This window comes from Tenrec ecaudatus, chromosome 12 (genome assembly GCF_050624435.1).
Source record: "Tenrec ecaudatus isolate mTenEca1 chromosome 12, mTenEca1.hap1, whole genome shotgun sequence".
Taxonomy (NCBI): domain Eukaryota; kingdom Metazoa; phylum Chordata; class Mammalia; order Afrosoricida; family Tenrecidae; genus Tenrec; species Tenrec ecaudatus.
In genome coordinates, this window is record NC_134541.1 from 108982001 (window position 1) to 109005023 (window position 23023).

At 40.9% G+C, this 23023-nt stretch overlaps 1 protein-coding gene across 1 annotated transcript; it reads left to right on the top strand.

The window, feature by feature from the left end:
* Positions 1-11934: 11934 nt before the first annotated feature.
* LOC142423060 (olfactory receptor 1f45-like) lies at positions 11935-12873 on the top strand. Its single transcript, XM_075528238.1, has one exon. The coding sequence runs from the start codon at positions 11935-11937 to the stop codon at positions 12871-12873; it is 939 nt and encodes a 312-aa protein (XP_075384353.1).
* The last annotated feature ends 10150 nt before the right edge of the window (positions 12874-23023 follow it).

The following is a 23023-nucleotide window of genomic DNA, read 5'->3' on the forward strand; positions in this document are numbered from 1 at the left end:
TTCCAGCAAACAAGATTGTGTTGTCTGCATATCAGACATTCTTAATAAGCCTTTCTCCAACCCTGATGCCATACTCTTCTTCATATAATCCAGCTTCTCTGAAGAATTGATGCATTTAAATTGTGGTGCTGGCAAAGAATATTGAAAGTGCCATCGACTTCCTAAAGGATAAACAAGTCTGTCTTGGATGGCCAAGGCCAATGATCGTGAGGATTCGTCTTACATATTTCCGACATGTTGTCAGGAGAGACCAGACCCTAGAGAAGGACATCATGCTCAGTAAAGCAGAGAAGCAGGAAAAAATAGAAAGGCCCTCAAGGAGATGGACTGACACAGTGGCTACCGCAATAGGCTCAAGCATGGGAATAATTGTGAGGATGGCCCAGGGCCAGGTGGCGCTTCCTTCGGTTTGCATGGGGTCCCCATGGGTTGGTATTGAGACAGTGGCACCTAACAGCAACTTGTTATTTGTCTGTACACAAACTGAATAACTATGGTAAGAGGATACAACCCAGAAGCACATCTTTACTGATTTTGAACCCTGCAGTATGCCCTTGTTCTGTGCACAAAACTGTCTCTTGATCTATAGGAGGAGCACAACGAAGTGATTTGGAATTTCCATTCTTCTCAAGGCTTTTCATAGTTTCTTATGATCCACACAGTTGACTACCGCAGTATAGTCAATAAGACATAAGTAAATTCGTTTGGGTATTCTCTGCTTTCAGTCAAGATCCAGCTGATATCAGCAATGATATCCCTTGTTCCATGTCCTTTTTTAATCCCACCTGAACCTATGCCAGCTCCCTATCAAGGTACTGCTGAAACTTGTTGGATGATCTTCATCAAAATTTTACTTGCATGTGATATCAATGATATTGTTATATAGTTGAGGATTCTGTGAGTCGCCTTTCTTTGGAATGGGTACAAATATGAATTTTTCCAGCCAATTGGCCAAGTAGATGTCTTCCAAAGTTCCTGACATAGGGGAGTAAATGTTTCCAGGGTTTTATCAGCTTGGTGAAACATAGCAATTCATATTCCATCAATTCCTGGGGCCTCGGTTTGGCTAATGCTTTCACTGCCATTTGAACTCTTCCTGCAGCACCATTGGTACTTGCTCACTTGCTACCTCCTGAAATGGTGGGATGTCGACTAGTTATTTTTGGTACAGTGACTGCTCTTTCCATCTTATTTTGATGCTTCCTGCATCATTCAATATTTTGCCCATAGAATCTTTCAATGATGCAAGTTGAGGCTTGAATTGTTTCTTGAATTCTTTCAGTTTAACATATGCCGAGTGTGTGCTTCCTTTCTCATTTTCTAACCCTAGGTCTTTGCACATTTTATTCCGATATTTTACCTCTTCTCCGGCTGCCCTTTCAAATTTTCTGGTCAGCTCTTTGACGTCATCATTTCTTCCATTTTCTTTAGCTACCCTAAAATTAAGAGCAAGTGTGGAGTCTATTCTGACATCCACTTGAATCTTTTCTTTCTTTCTTGCCTTTTCAATGACCTTTTGCTTTCTTCATGAATGATGTTCTTAATGTCCTCCCTGAGTTCTGTCCAAAAGATTTTCAGTGGCTAATTCCTTAGAAGTGCACAGCCTTTTCCTTATTTGTAGTCTGTTCTTAGTCAGGAAGCTCTGCTGTGACCATGACCTTGCTGACTCTTTCTTTTTTTCTTTCAATCATTTTATTGAGGGCTCCTACAATTCTTACTACAATCCATATACCCATTGTATCAGATATATTTGTATATATGTTGCCATCATTTTTTTCTAGACAGGTACTTTCTATTTGAGCACTTGGTATTAGCTTCTCTCCCCCGCCCCCTGTGACCCATGATAGATTATAAATTATTATTCTTTTCATTTCTCACACTGACCATTGTCTCCATTCCCCTATAGTTTCCATAGTTCTTCCCCTGGATGGATGTGTGTGGTTGTATGTCGATCATTATTATCAGTTTCCCCTTCCCCACTTCCCCAACACCTCCCTTCTCCCTACCCATCTGGTATGCTATCCCCATTCCTGCACCTGAGTTGCGTGTGTCTTGAGTTCTTATCTCTCCTTTACTCCTGTGTACATGCTGAGGCATCACAGGGGTCAGGGTAGTAGGGGTGAGGAAGCCTCAAGGAACCAGAGGAATATTGTATGTTTCATTGGTGCTTTTCTGGGCCCTGGTTGACTCGTCCCTTCCCTCTTATCCCTCTGTGGGGGATGTACCATTGTCCAAAGATGGACTTTGGGTCTCTGCTCCAGCACTTGTCATTGTCAACCATATGGTTTTGTTTGTTGAGAGTTCTTTGAGGCATCTTTTCATTTTAAGAAATAGAAAGGCACATGGAAACTAGTTCAAGGACTAATAGGCCACACGAACATCTGTCTCCACAACCCTGATGCTGTTACATTCATGGTTCCATGTATCTTGCCAACTATTGTTCATTAACTTTGAGATTTGTTAGAATTCATGGTGAGTCAATTTGCTTTTCTGTCTCCCTCTAGAAGTTGGAGGTTAATGTAATTTTATTAAAATGATGCAAATAACAGGAAATATTAAATCTATTTATTATATAGGAATCATTCTGATTTCTATATTATGATTTATTTTAGTTACCTTATGGTTTCTGATAGTTTCCTAAGCAGTAAAAATTAGAGGAAACAATTAGCTTGTGATTTCAGGTCAGATGATGGAAATTTATTCTATTGAGTTTCAGGAGAAGCAAGGTAATTCTATCTATTGTGCTGTCACTGGTAGTTGTTTTTTTTAAATTATTATTTCAGCAATGTTATTGGCATGTAATTCATTTATCATACACTTCAATAGTTTAATCACATCCAGAAGGGTTATACAATCATCACCACAAATAGTTTTAAAATATTTTCTTCATTCTTGAACTCATTATGAGCTTCCCGTTTCCCCTTCACCACCCCTGCCATACCCTCAATGAACCATTAATACAGTGACTGTCTCCATCGAATTTCCTATCCTGTATGTCATATACTAAAAAAGAACAAAAATCATGAAAAACTAACAAAAATATTAAGTAAAATCTCAATTGAAAATAAAATAAGAAATATTAAAACCTAAAGCATATTTAAATGAATCATGAGGGAGTCTAACTGCATCTACAACTCACTTCCCAATGCAATTCTGCATAATAGCAAGACTATTCACATCCTTCATCCATGATCAGAGGGAATTAACCAGAGGCTTAATCCAAGTGTATTTTACATTTTTAAGCAGTTTTAAAATGGGTCAAAAGGGAAATCAAGGCATAAAATAATCTAACATTTTCATCTAACTACATTGGTCATAAGTGACTTTATAGCGCTCTCTGTCTGATAACAGGGCTATTCACATCCTTCAACTGTAATCAGAAGGGAGTCACTGGAAGCTTAATCCATCTGTGGACCTTGCAAATAGATTTTTGGGCTTCCACTGTCATTCATAGCCTTCTGCAAAGCGGGTGTTCATAAGTTAAGCTCTGATATCACTCCCTTCTGTAGATTTGGATTGTGTTTTTACAATCCTTGGATCACACATGCTGGTGTGAGGCTTCCATTGTGGACTTAGTTGACACTTCACTTAGGAGGCTGCTTGCTTGAATATAAGCCTGTAAGACCCCAAATACTATTCTTTCTGATAGTTGAGCACCATCTAGTGGCTTCACCATACTTTTCTATAATACCCATATTTTCAGTGATCTCTTCAACAGAGCGAGAATCAAGCAGGTCCCTGTAATAAGGACTAATTATTCTAGATTTGGGTTAGAATTAAGCATAAACCCACGATCAGTTCATACTATCTAATTCATATACACCACACACACACACACAAACATGCACATGGGTCTACTATAAGCAACGGATCTGTGGTGAGTTTAGGGTGGGATGCAACACTTTTACTCAGGTCAAATTCCTGATGCAAATGAAAAGGGGGGTGGCCTGCTTCTAGTATAAGGGGGCACTGTGAAAAATCTGCTTTACTTTGATCTAGGACTGGATCCCATGTCTGACCCCTATACCTCTAGGTCCTTGGACTTGAGCCAAGAGACTTCCATATTGCCTTATGAAGCTAGAAGTCATAAGTAGGCTGCTATCTGACCTGCCAACCTTGAATTCATTTGCTTCAACATCCAGCAGTCTACTACCTTCTGGTCAATCTTAGACTCATCCACTGCTGCCACTACACAAGCCAAAAATAACCTCCATCTTAACATCTGACTCATAGCTTGGAATTTTCAGAGACTTAATCTTGCCCACTTCTAAACTATGTGAACCATTTTCTTGATACAAATTTTCTTTCTCTCTTGCTCGCTCCATATTAAATCCCTGGCTTTTCTTCTCTGGAGAAACCAGCCTAAGACTGTGACACTAAGCCTTCAGAGCAGAAAACAACATGAGAAGAAGACATGATAACCTCCCTAATCTAGTTAACAATATTATTGTTTAATAGTTACAATACTGTGGTGTAGGAACCACACACTTAACCAAGTTGCAATGCTTTTAAAATTTTAATTTTATTGGGTGCTCTTACAACTCTTATAACAACACATAAATTAATTGTGTCAAGCACATATGTTGCTATCATCCTTTTTGAAATATGTCTTCTACTCAAGCCCTTGGTAGGAGCTCCTCATTTTTTTCCTCCGTCCCCAGCCCTCCGACCCTCATGAATCCTTGATAAATGATGAATTATTACTATTTTCATATATTGCACCATCCATTGTCTTACTTCACACATATTTCTATTGCTCATTATCCTGGGTGTGTGGGTGGGTAGGGGGTTTATACATCAATCATTGCAGTAGGTTTCCCTTTCTTCCCCCAACTTTCCCCCTACCCTCATGGTATCACTACTCCCATTATTGTTCCTGAGGGGTTTATCTATCCTGGATTCCATGTGCATAGAGCTGTGCAAATCGTTAATGTTCCTTTCCAAATATATAAATATCCCCTCTGAAAAGGTTGGAGTCCCTAATAAAATGTAAAAGAAGAAAAGAGAAAAAAATGATTAGGGCAAAGACTGTATAGATGTGCTTTATACAATTGATGTATGTATATGTATGAACTGTGAAAAGAATTGTATCAGCCCCAATAAATTGTTAAAGAAAATAAATAAATAAATTTTAAAAAAAATCAAAAAAAAAGAAAAGGTAGTTAGATGAAGTAATTTCTTTCTCTCCTTGTGTTATTGATTTAGCAATAAACGATCTTTCTTCTTGCCAAAAGCTTGTGTGTGGAGTATTTTGGATTGACTTTGTAGCAGGCAGTGACCCAGCCTTTAAAGTAGCATATAGACCAGAAGAATTACATCATGCTCAACTACTGATACCAACTGCTCCGAAAAGGAATACAGTAGACTGTCCTGGAGAAAAACTGTGGAAGAAAACTCAAAATCATGAAACAGAAAAGACATAATGGTCTGATAGTAACTGGTGGAATTTCCAAGACTAAAGCCATTATCCTTCATGTCTGGAAAAGAATTCACTTCCATGTTAAAAGACTCAATCATTTAAGATGAAAAAAGATAGCGCATACCAAGGATGAAGTTCAGGGGAGTAAGAAATATGGAAGCAGTAAAAACAGGGAGGCAGTGGATATTCAGTGAGATATTGATGGGATTGCAATAGATGAGCTGAATCACCAGATGTATAAAGTGTTTGATGCAAAGATGATCATCTGCTCTGTAAGGATTCAACAATTTAGCAAGAAGAAATTCTAAAACCTCAATCAAACTACCTAAGTTTTTAATAAGCCCTGGATGTGTTTTGAGATAAGTATTGGGCTGTGTGTCAGTTACATAATCTACTATCAACTTGAGGTAGGAGTGGAGTCTAGCCTGTCAATCAGGTCACTGTTTGATTACCTCATTTGGAGACTCAGTGGAGATAAATAGTTCACTGGAGGCCAAACACAAACACACTCTGTCTCTCTCTGCTTGTCTCTCACTGCTTGTCTCCCTGTGAAACATTCCTGTTGACAAGCCACATGGAGCTATGTTGATGGAGCTAGAGCCCTGGAGCTGGAAGAGCCATGAGGAGACCCACACCAGTGCTGAGATACTTCCACTGCCACTGAATCTACAAGAATTTCCACTCACTGGCCTGTGGTCTTCCTGCACTCGGTGTCACCGCATGAGTTTGAAGAGGAATTTATAGATTGGTATTAGACACTTGGGCTAATATTGGACTTTTGGACTTGATATGGGATAATTTCTTAATATACAATTACTCTTTGATATAAAGTTCGTTATTATACACATATGAGTGCCTATAAATTTGTTTTAGTCAACTCAGACTAACCCAGGCTGCTAATCTCAATGTTAACCATTTAAACCTACCAGCTGTACTGCCAGAGAAAGTTGAATCTGTCTGCTCCCTTAATGATTTAAAGTCTTGGATACTCTAGATAAGGTTACTATGGATTAGAATCCACTCAATGGGACTGATATTTTCTTTGACTTCATCCATTTAAAATACCCTATAAATAAAAAGGAATTGATGAGTCAACCAGGGTGCAGTATAGCACCAATAAAGTACATAATATTCCTCTGGTTCTTTAAGGTTTCCTCACTGCCCACTATCATGACCCCAGTTCTGTCTTTCAGTTTTGGCTAGACCTGAGCATGTACACTGACACAGACAAGGTCTCAGACACATGGAATCCAGGTCAGATAAATCCTTCAGGAACAGAAATGGGAGTAGTGATAACAGGAGGGTAGGGGGATGTGAGGGAGAGGAAGGAAAGAAAGGGGTACTGATGGAAATGATTGATGCATAACCACAACCTTGCCCCATAGGGCACAAAAACAGAAATGGAGGTAAAGGGAGTGTGTTAGACAGGGTTCTCTAGAGAAACAAAACCAGAACGCTGATAATTATATATATATATATATATATATATATATATATATATATATATATATATATATATATATATATATATAAAACATAAGGAATACATAGTTAATTAAATTATGAAGCAGTTCAAATGGCTCAGTGCAACTCACTGCGGTGAGACAGTTGTAAGATACTGGCAGTCCTTCAAGTCTTGAAGGCCGACAGGTAGAGCAATCCAGGCTATGCGGGCACAGCCAGCAAACAGCAAGGCACGTCACCAACAGTCAGCCAGATGACAAGATCCGACAGTGTCCACCTCAAGAGATGTACATCCCAATGGTGTCGAGAAGCAGGTCTTGAAGGAACCTCAAATTACAGCGATACAGTCCATGGGTTAGGTGTCCCACAGGTAGTGTAGCTTGCAAATTGAGGCACAGAACAAGCAAGGCAGCCATACGCTGGTCCAATGATCAAAGAGCAAGACATAAGAGAGGCAAGGCTTGCTAAGTTATTTATCTCTATGCCATTCAATGAATCCCACGTGTGTTCATTGGCCATGTGGACACAATAAACATTATGTATCTCAGGGAGACAGCGGTCAGTGTAAGATATGAAGATAAAAATAATTTATAATTTATCAGGGGGTCACGAGGGTGTAGAGGGCCAGGGAGGGGGAAAAGTGGAGTAAAGCCTTCAGGACCTTCATTTGCTGAGAGGACACTACACAAAATGAGAATAAATTGATGCAAACATCTATTAATAGGTGGACTTGGAAAGTATGAATATAGAAAAGCTGGAAGTTGTCAAGGATGAAATGGAACGCATAAAGATCGATATCTTAGGTATTACTTAGTTGAAATGGACTGGTTTCACAATTTTGAATAATATCAATTAATATATTTCAGCAAGCTAATGAAGCACTGAAACACTCGTCAATGCTAGGAAATTTAGAAGACAGCTACATACCCAACTGAATGGAAGATATTTATATTTGTACCAATTCCAAAGAAAGGTGACACAACACAAGGCTCAAATTATAAAACAATACCATTAATATAACATGCAATCAAGGAACAAAAAATCATATCATTGAAAATGTGGGTGAGTGAAGAATGGAGATTCAAAGCCCAATGGTAGCCAAATGAACACCCCTTACTAAAGAGTTGTGGGGAGGACATGAACCAAGCAGGGTGCAGGGTAGCAACGATGAAACATATAACTTTCCTCTAGTTCTTAAATACTTCCTCCCCCTGCCCCATTATCATGATCCCAATTCTACCTTACAAATCTAGCTAGACCAAAGGATGTACATAGGCACAGATAGCAACTGGAAACACAGGGAATCCAGGATAGATGACTCCTTCAGGACCAGTGGTGAGAGTGGCGATACCTGGAGAGTGGAGAGACTGTGGGGTAGAAAGGGGACACTGATTACAAGAATCTATGTATAGCCTCCTCCCTGGTGGAGGGACAGCAGAGAAAATGGCGGGGGGAGACATCCGACAGTGTAATAAATGACAAAATAATAATATATGAATTATGAAGAGTTAATGAGGTAGAGGGAGTGGGGGGGATGAGCAGCAGATATTAAGGGTTCAAGTAGAAGGCAAATGTTTTGATAATGATGATGGCAACAGACGTACATATGTTCTTAACACAATGGATGGATGTATGGATTGTGATAAGAATTGTATGAGCCCCCAATAAAATGATTTAAATAAATAAAATATATCACATGCAAGTAAAATTTTCCTGAAGATTATGCAACAACAGTTGCAGCAATACAACAGATGCAATAGTACATTAACAGGGTCACAGGCTAGCTTCAGAAGAGGATGTGGAACAAGGGATATTATTGTTGGTGTCAGGTGGATTTCAATTGAAAACAGAGACTAGTAGAAATAGGTTTACTTGAATTTTATTTACTATGCAAATTCATCTGACTGTGTGGAACAAAGCAAACTATAGATATCCTTGAGAAGAATGAGAATTCCAGAACACTTTATTGCGCTCATAGAACTAGGGGATGCTGCTTACCATAGTGAATGAAGGGGAAAGTGCAGAGTTGAGACCCAAAGCCCATTCATCAGCCACTGGAGATCCCCATGCAGAGGGGCCTAGGGGAGGAGATGAGTCAGTCAGGGTGCGATGTAGCACCGATGAAGAATACAGCTTTCCTCCAATTCCTAAATGCTTCCTCCCCACCAACTATCATGATCTGAATTCTACCTTGTAAGTCTGGATAGAGCAGAGGAGGTACACTGGTGCAGATAGGAGCTGGAGGCACAGGGAATCCAGGGCGGATGATACCTTCAGGACCAAGGGTGTGAGGGGTGATACAGGGAGGGTAGAGGGTGGGTGGGTTGGGAAGAGGGAACTGAATACAAGGATCTACATGTGACCTCCTGCCTGGGGGGTGGACAACAGAAAATGGGGTGAAGGGAGATGCCAAAGAGGGCAATATATGACAAAATAATAATTTATAAATTATCAAGGGCTCATGAGGGAGGAGGAGAGGGGAGGGAGGGTAAAAAAGAGGACCTAATGCAAAGGGCTTAAGTGAAGAGCAAATGCTTTGAAAATGATGAGGGCAAAGAATGTACAGATGTGCTTTATACAATTGATGTATGTATGGATTGTGATAAGAGTATATGAGTCCCTAATAAAATGTTTAAAAATAAATTTTAAAAATAAAATTAGAATTAAAAAAACTAGGGGATGCTACACTGTTTAAAGTCAGGAAAGGTATGCATCAGGATTGCATCATTTTACTATAATTATTCAATCCATATGCTGAGCAAATCGTCAGAGATCTGGACTATGTGAAGAAGAACGTTCATCAGGATTTTAAGACTTATTAGCCACCTGTGGTGTGCAGAAGGCACAATCGTGTCTGCTGAATGTGACAAGGAGGACTTGAAGCACTAGGCAATGCTGATCGAGGATTGCAGCCTTCAGAATGGATTGCAACCCAGTGTAAAGAAGAACCAAGTCCTGACCAACTGGAACAATAGGTACATCATGATAAATGGAGAAAGACTGAGGTTGTCAAAGATTTCCTCTCATTTGGATTCAGAATCAATGCTCATGGAAGCAGCAGTCAAGAGATCAAAAGACGGGTGGCATTGGGTAAATCTGTTGCACAAGATATCTTTTGAGTGTTCAAAAGCAGGGAGGTTACTTTGAGGACTAAAGTGCACTTGACCCACGCCATGATATTATCAATGGCCTCATATACATGTGAAAGGTGGGTATTGAATGAAGAACACCGAAGACAAATCTATGTGTTTGAATTATGTTGTTGGTAAAGAATGTTGAAAGTACCATGGAGTGCTAAAGGAACAAACAAATGTGCCTTTGAAGAATTCTGAGAATGCTCCTCAGAAGGAAGGATGCTGAGACTTAGCATCACATGCTTTGGGCATGTTCTCGGGAGAGGCCAATTCTTGAGAAGGGCATTGCGCTTGATAAAGTAGAGGGGCAGTGAAAAAAGAGGAAGGTCCTCCAGCAGATGGATTTACCCAGTGGTTGCAACACACAGCTCAATCATAGGAACAATTGCGAGAATGGCACAGGACTGAGTAGTGTTTCCTTCTGTTGTGCATCGGGTCGTTATGGGTTGGAATTGACTCAGTGGCCCCTACCAACAGCAATCATGATGCTTCAGAGGAGTTAGGGAATTGAATGTTGAAGTATAAATTGACAAAAAAGAACACACACACATAACTTTTTAAAGTAAAGACATACTCATCTTTATGGATAAGCAGGCTTAACATTGTGAAATTAAGAAAGAAAAAAAGAGCAGACAGTTGTAGCTCCATAGTCTAAAAAGACTGGTGCAGTGGAACAATGGGGCGTGTGAACATCCTCTGGTGTGAGTTATAAGACGATTCCACAAGAAATCTCCAGACCTCAGGGTTCCTCAGGGATGACATGCTATGCTTTTTGTGATATGTCCCCATCTCCCTCACCCATCAATCTTCCTGATGTACCATTATCAAGAGATTAACCATTGCACCAAATTCCCTAAAGGATAAAGAATAGTTCTATAATTGGCCCCTACCATCCCAACTGGCCAACACATAAGGATGCCTATGCAGATCAATAGGCCTGAAGAAAAAGAATAAAGAAACCTCAACAAGTAGACACAAACAATAATGCAATCACAGAAGTGTCTAAGCTAACAAAAAGACAATATTTATGAACTAAATTTGGAGCTACATCGATATAAGCCCAGGTCAGCAAAGTGATGCGATTTGAGCTTTTGGATGGTTCTGCTTGAGACTTGGCTCCACCAAGATATTTTCATCTACAAGCTCTGACTTAGGAATTACACAATACTCGCCATCATTTTGTGGTCCAAAGGGACCAAAGAGAAGTGGGACAATTACTTCCTTGTATCTCATGAGGCCCTTAGGGAATCTGGTCCCAATGGCAACGAAAACTCGTGTAGATAACTGCTCTGATTTCCCCCAAACATCCTTCATGTACAGAGGACCAGGATACGAATTATTCATTTGTTCAGAACCTATCCATACTTCCAATATTTTCCATTGCCCACAATGGAGGAAAGAATTGGCTACACACAAAGGTGAAGAATATGTGAGAGTTTTAACATCAAGTTTCCTAAGGTGAGATCACAGCAGAAGAGACATAGATAATTATTTACTAAGCATGGCATTTTGTTAGCAACTCCCTTTGTTAAATCTTGTAGGCTTAGGGAACAATAACAAGAGTACTAAATCCATGGCATGTATATTGAGATAAGCTCAACAATTAGCTGTTTCTTAATGTTTTATTAGCTACCAAGAGATGAAGTAATGACTTGGAAATATTAAGAGACCTACACAATTATGGAGATGAGCTAAGCATGTGCTCTATATGTTTTATCAGATTAAAAGAATGAATCAAGTGTGATGGGGATCATCTTAGACTGGAAATCAGAGGTTGGTAGTGTAAGCACAGGGGGCAGATACTAATGAGAAACTCTAATGAAGCAAACAAGACTGTGTCTAGAGCCTAACACATACCATCTGAACCCTTAGTTCCTAGGTTTCTGGTCACTAGTTTCTGCATCTGGACCTAGACCTATGAGTGGGGAAAACCAGTCCACTGTCTCCGAGTTCCTCCTCTTGGGGCTCTCCAGGCAGCCCCAGCAGCAGCAGCTCCTCTTTGTGCTCTTCCTGAGCATGTACCTGGCCACGGTCCTGGGAAACCTGCTCATCATCCTGGCCATCAGCACAGACTCCCGCCTGCACACCCCCATGTACTTCTTCCTCAGCAACCTGTCTTTTGTGGACCTCTGTTTCTCCTCTACCAATGTTCCCAAGATGCTGGTCAACTACCTACTTGGGAGTCAGATAATCTCTTTCCTTGGTTGTCTCACACAGCTCTATTTTTTCATTATGTTTACAGTCATGGACCATTGCCTCCTGGCTGTGATGGCCTATGATCGCTTTGTTGCTGTGTGTCATCCCTTACACTACACAACAAAGATGACCCCTCAGCTCTGTGCCCTGCTACTTGCTGGATCTTGGGGCATTGCTAGTCTGCATTCTCTGTTGCATACCCTGCTGATGGCTCGACTCTCATTCTGTGCTGACAACAGGATCCCCCACTTCTTCTGTGATGGGGCTGCTCTCCTGAAACTCTCCTGCTCTGACACATATCTCAATGAGATGATGATTCTCACTGAGGGGGGTATGATAACTCTCATGCCACTTGTTTGCATCCTGGTCTCCTACATTTGCATCACCTCTGCTGTCCTGAGGGTCCCATCCACAAAGGGAAAGTGGAAAGCCTTCTCCACCTGTGGCTCCCACCTGGCTGTGGTTTCTATCTTCTATGGCACCATCTTTGCTGTGTATTTCAACCCTTCATCCTCCCACTCAGCTGAGAATGACATTGCAGCAACTGTGATGTACACGGTGGTGACCCCCATGCTGAACCCTTTCATCTACAGCCTCAGGAACAAGGACATGAAAGAGGCTCTAAGGAAAATGCTCATCAAGAAGAGAGATTCTACTTGATGAAAGACCCATGGACTCCTAACAGGTATGGAAACCTTTGTCCACTCACACTAAGGTAACACTCTATTTGACAGTGTCTGTTCAGAACCACTGGTTGTGGTGTGGGTTAGGCATTGGGCTTTTAGCCACAAGATCAATGGCTCAAATGCTTCAGCTGTAAAGGCTTTTTTTTAATGGTTTGCACAGGAAGAATTAGTTTATTGAAGAGCTCCAGTAATGATGTAGGGTGCTAGAAGTTCGGTAGAGTGTTGCTATGTGTTAGAATAGACTCCAGGGCAGCATTTTTGTTTCGCCTGAAGTAATTGGAAATGTTATCCACAATAGACACCTATTAATGGACTGAGTTCTCTATAACCTGTCATGTGTAATATGTGGAATGTTTTGCATCAAGTTTAAGCTTTTCATTGCCTAATGCTCACGCTGACAAGCTCTAGCTAACAAATAAATGTTCACTTCTTTTTGGAAATGCTCTTAGAATCTACAATGGAAGGGATTTGGATAGAGTCGATTCCAAATCAAAGAAACCCTATAGATCATGGAGAACTGCCCAAAGGGTTCCCAAGACTCCAAAGCTTCACTTAAGCAGACTGCCAGTTCTCTCTTCCTCAGCTCAGGTGGGAGCTTAGAAGTGACACCTTGCAGCAAGTGGTAAACCTCTGTGCCTGCAGGACTCCCTGAATCCACACCACTCACTCATTCGCTCCCTCACTCACTGCCATTGAGTGAATTCTGATTCATAACTATCCGATAGGACAGAGTAGAACTGCCCAGTGGTATGCTTTTCTTCTTTAAGTGTTCCTGGGTTTTACTGTGTTAGTCTGGGTAAACTAGGGAAACAAATCCACAGAAACTCTTATATGTATAAAAGATAGTTTTATATAAAAGGTAAGTGTACATTAAGAAAGCATCCCAACCCAGTGCTGTCTAAGTCCTTAAGTCCAACATTAGCCCCTGTGTCTGATACCGATCTACAAAGCCCTCCTCAATCCTACAAAATACATGCAATGATGCCGATGGCAGGAGGAAAGCTGAATCAGTGAGCATGTAAACATCTCAGTGCTGGCAGGAGTCTCCACACGGCTGCTCTAGCACCCAGGGATGCATCAGGGTAGGGCCATTTGGCTTCTCCTTAGGGGTGTCTTGCAGGAAGAGAGCCTTGCTAGCTGAAACAGGGATCTGACTAAGGCAGTTGCACCCTGGTCCAACCATCAGAAATCAAGAGAGCAGGTTGATTAATCTAAAGTTCATGACCTAGCACGAGGGGGCTAGACTTGGTGAGTATTTGTGAGAGCCCATGGTCTAAAGGCAAGGTGACCAATGGGCACCCTGGGGAGGCTAAGCAAGGCAGCCAACATTGAGCTGAGCAGAACCCGGCCAGATGAAGAGATTTTTGAGCATGTGAACTGGGGCATATTGTTGCAGACTTTATGAAAGGCCTGCCCTGTTTTGACGTTGCTTATGGATGTGGGCTTTATAAGGTTCCAACTGGAATGAGGATTCTTCATGTGGAAACATATGATTGACTCCTCAGAGCACTGGGTTGATGAAAGTGGGCAGTATAGAAACTGTATACCCAAAATGGGGGGGGGGCATAAAGGCATGACATGATTGGCTTAAAAACTTTCATAGATGTGGAAATATATTCATAGGATTTTAGGATTAAGGTGTAGGTGTTACTTAACTGCAATTGATAGCCTAAGAATTGTGTACAGGTGCCAAGTTGGCAAGGGGTGGATTGAGATAGTTAGTTTATTGTGCCAACCTCGCCAACAAACACATGTGGGATTAATTGATGGGCGGAGAGATAAATGGCTGGGTGAGCCTCGCCTTTTTAGTTCTCAGAGTTCTTACTCTCTGATGGTTGGACTAGGGTACAACTGCCTTAGTCAGGTCCCTGCTTCAGCTGGCAAGACTCTCTTCCTGCAAAACATCCCTGAGGAGAAGCCAAATGGACCTATCCTGATGCAGCCATGGATGCTGGAGCAGCCGTGTGGAGACGCCTGCCAGCACTGAGATGCTTACACCTTCACTAATTCAGCTTTACCCCTGCAGTCAGCATCATTGCATGTGTTTTGTGAAATTGAGGAGGATTTTGTAGATCAGTATCAGACATATGGTCTAAAGCTGAACTTATGGACTTGGACAACACTGGGTTGGGATGTTTTCTTAATGTACACTTACCCTTTATATAAAGTTCTCTTATGCATATATGAGTTTCTGTGGATTTGTTTCCCTAGTTCACCGAGACTAACACAGTTACAGTTCCACATGGGTCAAGCAATGGAAGGTTGACAGTCAATATCTTCAAAGTGAAAGCATGGCCACATGTTTCTGAAAGAACAAGCCTTGAAAACTCAGCAAGCAAGTCTTCTCTACCTCCATAGGGTCGCCATGAATTAGAAAAGACAAAATGTCAACTAAGAACAATAACAACAATTTTTGATTGCTTTCAGGCAATACGTCTACATTTCTGTATCCAGAAACCCATGATGTCTTGAGTGCCCCTGCTCCCTTGAAGAACCAAGTCAATGCCACCTCCTCTGTGAAGCCTTTGCTAATTCCTCTCCCTCAGACTCTCCCTCCCTCCTTCCCCTGAATCACTCCACTTTCAGCTGTTTACTCCCTGAGACTCTGTCTAGTCAGCCATTGCTGCTTCTTCTTCTTCCCCTAGAGACTACGAGATGGTTCGGACTCTGACAACATTCAACTTATTTGATGTTATGCATTGATTGGCAACCCTGGAACATGTATTCTAATTCTGATCACCTATACCCATGGGAATAGGACTTTCCTGGTTGTGTTAATGAGACCATCTCAGTGTAGGGTGTGTGTAACATCAATAACCTTTGAGATGTCAAACGAACAGGTTAGGCACCGACCCAGAGAGAAGCACAAATAGAGGGGAAGACTCGAGCCAGTATGAAGTTCACCAGGAAACGAAGGAAGAAAACTGGCCAGAGATCAGGACTTGCTCCAAAAATGGACAGAGTGAAAGTTTTCCTCAGAGCTGGTGCCCTGAATCGAGATCTAACCTCATGAACAATGAGAAAGTACATTTGTGTCCTTTAATGTCCCCCACTTAGACGATTTCTGCTGCAGCAGGACTAAGAAACTGAGACAGATGCCCTGTGCAAGTTGGCTCTTGACACAAAGTGTATAATCAACACATGTTTATTGGACACGTGGGTAAATATCCAGTCTTGCCTTTCCATTTCACATCCTTAATTGGGCAAGAGGCTCCCAAAATTGCAGTAGGTAATGATAATAGTAACACATTGTAAAAATATTTTTTAGAAGTTTGGTGGCTTAGTAGGTTACCTGTGCTCTGTAGGAGAAAGATGAGGCTTTCTATGGCCACCAAGAATTTCAGTGTCAGAAATTCACAGGGGCAGTTCAGCTCTGTCTTATCAGCTTGCTATTCACTGGCATGAACTTGTTGGGAGGGAGTTTGATTTTTTTATTTGAAAAGATCTTCAATATAAATAAGAAAATGAAAGTAAACTACAACACTACTGTTAATGAGATGAAAAATGATTTTTTTTAACAAAACTGACCTCAAACTATCTATGTAATTTTGAATCCTGATTTTGCTACTTGCCTTTTCCCATTCCAGTAAATTCCTTTATGGTGTGTTTTTATGACTGTGTGGCAGCTCAAAAACCATGTGGATGCATTACAAGTGATGTCCTTAAGGGGGCCTTGGTAGGGTAGTGGTTATGTGTTGAGCTGCTAACTTCAAGGTCAGCAACCTGAAACCACTGGCAGCTCTGCTTCAGAAATACTACGCCTTTGTTTCCCATAAAGAGTTACTGTCTTGGAAACCCATTGATACATGTTTACTATGTCCTATAGGGCCACTATGAGTCAGAATCAATTTGATGGCTGTGAGTTTTGAGTAAGGCGAAGTTGCTTAATTATGGCTCTACTTTTCATTTGTCTATAATCTTCCCCACATCCCTCCAATGTATGGGTGGACTCATACAAATAAGGTGTAGGGGCCTCTAATAGGAGAATTGGTCAGTTTGGCTCTCTCTCTATGTATAAGACAGCCATTTCAGAAGAAGGAACAGAGGTCATCCTGGGACCAGCAAGAAAGAACAGCCACTAGTGGGGCAGATTGGAGATCCCTGTCTGAAGTAGGGAGACTCCAGAGGCGGCAGTGCTGAGACCAGAGACCAAGAGACTGTGAGGCAGAGCAGCAGGCATGCTTCCCGCCTCACAGAACAAGGCAGAGGCCAAGGGACCATGAGGCTGGGAGGCTGAGAGATATAGTTAAAGTTTATTTTGTCAACCTGGCCGATAAATAAGTGTAGGGTTAATTGAAAGGGTGAGAGATAAATGGCTTGGTGAGCCTCACCTTTCTAGTTCTCAGGTCTCTTGCTTTCTGATGGTCGGACCAGGGTGCAGTTTCCTTAGTCAGTTCCCTGCCTCAGCTGGCAAGACTCACTTCCTGCAAGACATCCCAGAGAGGAAGCCACATGGACCTACTTTGATGCAGTCCTGGGTGCTGGAGCAGCCGTGTGGAGACCTCTGCCAGCGCTGAGATGTTTACACATTCACTGACTCAGCTTTCCTCCTGTAGTCGGCGTCATGGTGTGTGTTTTGTGGAATGGAGGAGGGCTTTCTGGATTGGTGTTGGACATACGGGTTAATGAGTTAATGTTAGACTTGTGGGCTTGGGCAGCACTGGGTTGGGATGTTTTCTTAATGTGCACCCAACCTTTATATAAAACTCACTCTTACACATGAGTTACTGTGGATTTGATTCACTAAAGTACACAGACTAACACACTGAGGATCAAAGAAACATGCAGCTGCTGGCTGAATAGAAGTGCTACTGTGGACCACAGACTGTATCCTTGATATTCTTTGATGATGGCTTGTGGTAACCTGTTGACTTCCTGACCGTGTGGTTGTTTTAGTTGCCTCGAGTCAATCCAGACTCATAGTGACCCTATGTACAACTTCTCTAATAAAGTCCCATAATTGTCAGTGTTGCCTGTGAGTTTTGTGTGACCATTGCAACAAATTCTGGTACTCCTCAGAGATGTGCAGTGTCCTGTGAGGAATGGTTGGTGTCAGAATACGGTAAAAGAAGGATGGAGGCTTCTGAGAGATCTTGACACTCATACATTGCTGGTGTCATCATTGAATTGTATCAGCACGATGGAAATCAGTATGGTGCTTCCTTAAGCAAATACAAACACAATGACCTTATGATCCTATAATCTCTCTACTGGTTATACACTCTAATTCAATACAAACAGACACATGCACACCTATTTATTGCAGCAATTTTCACAGTAGCAAAAAGATGGTAACAACCCAAAACTCTGATGATAGAGGAATGGATAAGCCAACTCTGGTACATGCATACAGTGGAATATTATGCATCAATAAAAAGCAATGCCAACTCTCTTAGTCACCCTGTGATAGGTAGGTTTATTGTGCCAACTTGACCTATAGTAACATGTGATATTAATCAGGTCACAGTTTGATTGGAAGGAAAAGAGATAAATGGATTGTCAAGGCCCGCCCCTTGCTCTCTTGCTCTCTGGTGATCAGATCAGTGTGTGGCTGCGTTAGCTCGTTCTCTGACTCAACTGTGAGCTACACTTGAGGTTTCTTTGCGACCTGCTTCACCACACTGCTGGTGTCTACATCACTTGATCCTGACTATGGTGGATCCTGTCGTCTTGCTTTGCTTGCGTTGGATATCCCATCTGGGCTTGCTTCGCTAAGTTCCTGAGCTGCTGACTACTTGGTGAACCATCCTATTGTTTGCTGCCTGTGGGCGGACTCTGCTGGCATTGCCTGAGGGAAGACTCAGCTGTCTGCTTCCTTGACCTTGGACCTGGCAGCCTTCTTTAGTTGAAGGACTTCTAGTATATTAATTGTCTAATGGAAGTGAGTTGAATTGAGTCCCCTGTACTGCTGTGTGGACTGATTAGCTGTTATATTCCTTCATACTGTATAAATATATAATCTTATACATATATATAATCCCAAGTGTCCTGGTTTTGTTTCTCTAGAGAACCTGCCTAACACCCCACACCCCAAACATGGATGAATTTTGAGAACATTATGCCTAACAAAGTTAGTCAATCTCATAAAGGTATATATTTAATGACACCAATATTATAGGGGAAAACAAAGAAAAAGGAAAGTGGTTTCTACACCAAAACATAAGACTTTGGAGACCAGGGATGGAGGTGGAGAAAGGGAGAGGGTAGAGATAGGAAATTGAGAGGGAGGGAGTAAAGATGAGGTGAGGGGAGCGAGAGAGCCACATTTATGGGGGTAGGGTTAACAGGATACTGTTGTTGATTTCATTTGTTGAGATGGGATGTGCAGCTACATAGAATATGCTTCTTGAAAAACTAATTCAATCAATTTTTTAAAAATGAGGGCTCATAGACTTAAAAAACCCTCCAGTTTCCTTACACTCCAGATTTAAGTATTAGTCTGAGTGACTAAAGAAATGAGGAAGAGCAAAATTGAAATTGAATTGCAGTCTTTAGTGACATATAATTTCATTTCAAACATATAAAAAAATGAAAGACTTCAAGGAGCCCTGTTGGTGCAGTGGTTATGGACATAGCTATTAAACAAAATGTTGGCAGTTTGAAGCCACCTTAGTGCAAAAAAATCTAGCAATCTGCTCCCATGAGGATTACAGTGTTAGTGTTAAATGAAAAATAAACACAGAACATACCAATTTTTAAATGTTTCACCAAAGGTGTTACTGAGGTAGAAACTTATAGCAACAAATGTCCACATAAAACATAGGAGGATCTCAAACTAACAGCCTCCCTTAACAACTACAGGAAATCCAAAGTGGAGACCAAACTAAGCTTAAGTTTACCATCAGAAAGGGAATAGCAAAAATCAGAGCAGAAACAAATAAACCTAAAATAATCAATAACATTTAGAATTTGGTCCTTTAGAATAATCAAAATATTGAGGAAAAAATCAAGATAGAAAATAACAATATAAATTAATGTGTGTGTACTACCATTGACCAGAGTGATGATAGAATTTTATGAACAACTGAATGGCAAGAAACTGGTTTACCTAGATGAAATGGACAAATTCTACTGCTGCCTGGTTTAAAATCAGGAAAGTTGTGCAGCAGGGCTATATCCTCTCATCATATTTATTTAATCTGTATGCTGAGAAAATCATCAGAGATGGTGATTTATATAAAGAAAAATGTGGCATCAGGATTGGAGGAAGTTTTATTAACAATCTGTGATATGCAGGTGATACAACCTTGCTTGCTGAAAGTGAGGAGGACTTGAAGCACTTGGTGATGAAGATCAGGGATGGCAGCTTTCAATATGGATTACAACTCACTGTAAAGAAGACCAGAATTCTCATAACTGGACCAATAGGTAACTTCGTGATAAATGGAGAAAAGATTGAAATTGTCAAGAATTTCCTCTTGCTTGGATCCACAATCAATGTTCATGGAAGAAGCAGTCAAGAGGTCTAAAGACACATTGATCACATCTTCCTTGTCTATTTGTAGTTTGCTATGGTTTGGGGAGTTCTAGGGTACTTTTAATGCGAGGAACCAAAGAAATAACATCACTACCATTGAGTGGACTCTGCCTATATAGAAGGTTTTACATAATTCTGGGAGCAGGCAGACTAAACTTTCTATCGCAGAGCAGCTGGTAGGTTGGAACTGTTGACCTTGAGATTATCAACCCAATACTTATCCCATAGCACATCCATGGCTCCTTGAAAACTTAGCTAGTTTAGTTGAGTTTTAAAGATATTTTCTTGCTAATTTGTTTAATGTTTACAGAGCAAATGATCAGCTTTACATTGACTACTTTATACATCTTGTGCTTCAGCTCATCTATTGCAATCCCATCAACATCTCCATGAATATCCGCTGCTTCCCTGTCTTTCCTGCTTCCATTCTTCCTCCTTTATTCCTCTGAATTTTATCCTTGGCATATGCTACCCTTTTGATCTTAAATGATTAATTCTTCTAACACAGAAATGGATTCAGTTCCAGACATAAAGGGTAATGACTACAGTCCTCAAAATCCTGCCAGTTTCTGTCTGATCTCTTTCATGATTTTGAGGTCTGTTCCATATTTCTTCCTACTGTCTCTAGGATGGTCTATTGCAGCAGTCTCAACCTGTGGGTCATGACCCCTTTGGTGGTTGAATGACCCTTTCATAAGGGTTTCCCGATTCATAACAGAAGCAAAATTACAGTTGTGAAGTAGCACCAAAAATAATTTTATGGTTGGGGGTCACCACGCCATGAGGGTCACAGCATTAGGAAGGTTGAGAACCACTTGTCTACTGTATTACTTTTTGGAGCAGTTGGTATTGGTAGTTGGAAATGAGGTTGTTGTTCTGGTCTGTTTGTCACCTTAAAGGCTGGCTCACTGTCTGCTACCAAAGTCAAGCCAAAATATGCCACACACAAACTTTTGGCAAGAAATACATTTTATTTCTAGATCCATAACACAAGGAGACAAAAGGATTGCTTCATGTAACTGCTCTTTAAAAAATCATTTTACTGGGGGCTCGTATAACTTTTATCACAATCCAAACATCCATCCATTGTGTCAAGCACATTTGTTGTCATTATCATTCTTAAAACATTTGCTTTCTACTTGAGCCCATGATATCAGCTCCTCATTTTCCCCCTCCCTTTTCCCGTCACCCTACCTCATGAACCCTTGATAATTTATAATTCTGTCATATCTTACACTGTCCAACGTCTCCCTTCATCCACTCTTCTTTTATCCATCCCCCAGGGAGGAGGTTATATACAGATCCTTGTAATCGATTCCCCCTTTCTACCCCACCTTCCCTCCACCCTCTCAGTATCGCCACTCTCACCACTGGTCCTGAAGGGGATCATCTTTCCTGGATTCCCTGTGTTTCCAGTTTTTATCTGTACCAGTGTACATCCTCTGGTCTAGTCAGATTTGTAAGGTAGAATTGATATCATGATAGTGGGTGAGGCAGCAGGGGGAAGAAGCATTTAACAACTAGAGGAAAGTTGTATGTTTCATCGTTGCTACCCTGCAGTCTGACTGGCTTGTCTCCTCCAAGAGACCAGAAAGGAACAGATATTTATATGGGTGACGTGGAGGGGGAGGAAAGAGGTCTGTGAAAGGAATGTTAAATGTATTGCAACCTGTTTAAGGTGGTGGGACTGAGGGTGTAGTTTCTTTACACCAATGTTGTAACTATTAAATATGAATATTGTTAAGTAGATTGGGGAGGTTATCGTGTATTCTCATGTTATTTTCTACTCTGAAGGCTTAGAGTCACTGTCTTAGGCTAGGTTCTCCAAAGAAGAGAAGTCAGTGAAATAAATGTAATTTATATTAAAAAATGGTTTACACAATTTTAGAAGTGGGCAAAACTAAGTCTGGCCAAGTTCCAAGTCTATGAATCAGATGTTCAAATGGAAGGTACTCCTGACTCGTGTATTATCAACAGTTGATGAGTCTAAGATTGGCAGGAAGGCAATAGACTGGTGGATGTAGAAGCAAATGAATTCCAGGTTGGAATGTCAGATAGCACCCTACTGAGTATTGTCAGTATCAGCAGGCAATATGGCAGTCTCTTGGCTCAAGTCCAAGGACCTAGAGGTATAGGAGACAGACATAGGATCCAGATGCAGATCAAAGTAAAGCAGATTTTTTTCACAATGCCTACTTCTATTGGAAGCAGGCCACACCTCTGATGATATGTCTTTTCAATTGCATCAGGACTGCGACCTTGCACTCCACCCTAAACTTACTACTGACTAGCGGCTTACAGCAGATCCTTTTATAGAGTTGATTACATTGTGTTAGGTCACATCATGGAAATTTACTAGGTCATATCTTTACTAGATTGTGAGTGCAAATACTGATCCAGCCAGGTTAATACAAAATCTAACTATCACTGTCACCATGTCAACCAGTGACAGCACAATGGATTTATTTGCTTTGCTTCCTCCTGGGACTCAAAAGAATAAATTTCTGCCTGGTTACTCTTTAAATTTGATATGACCTGAAATCATAAGCAAATTATTTTCTTTAATATTTACTATGTAGGAAATGAAAGGAAATCAGAAGATAACTAATATTAGTCATACTAAAATCATAATATGGATATCTGAATG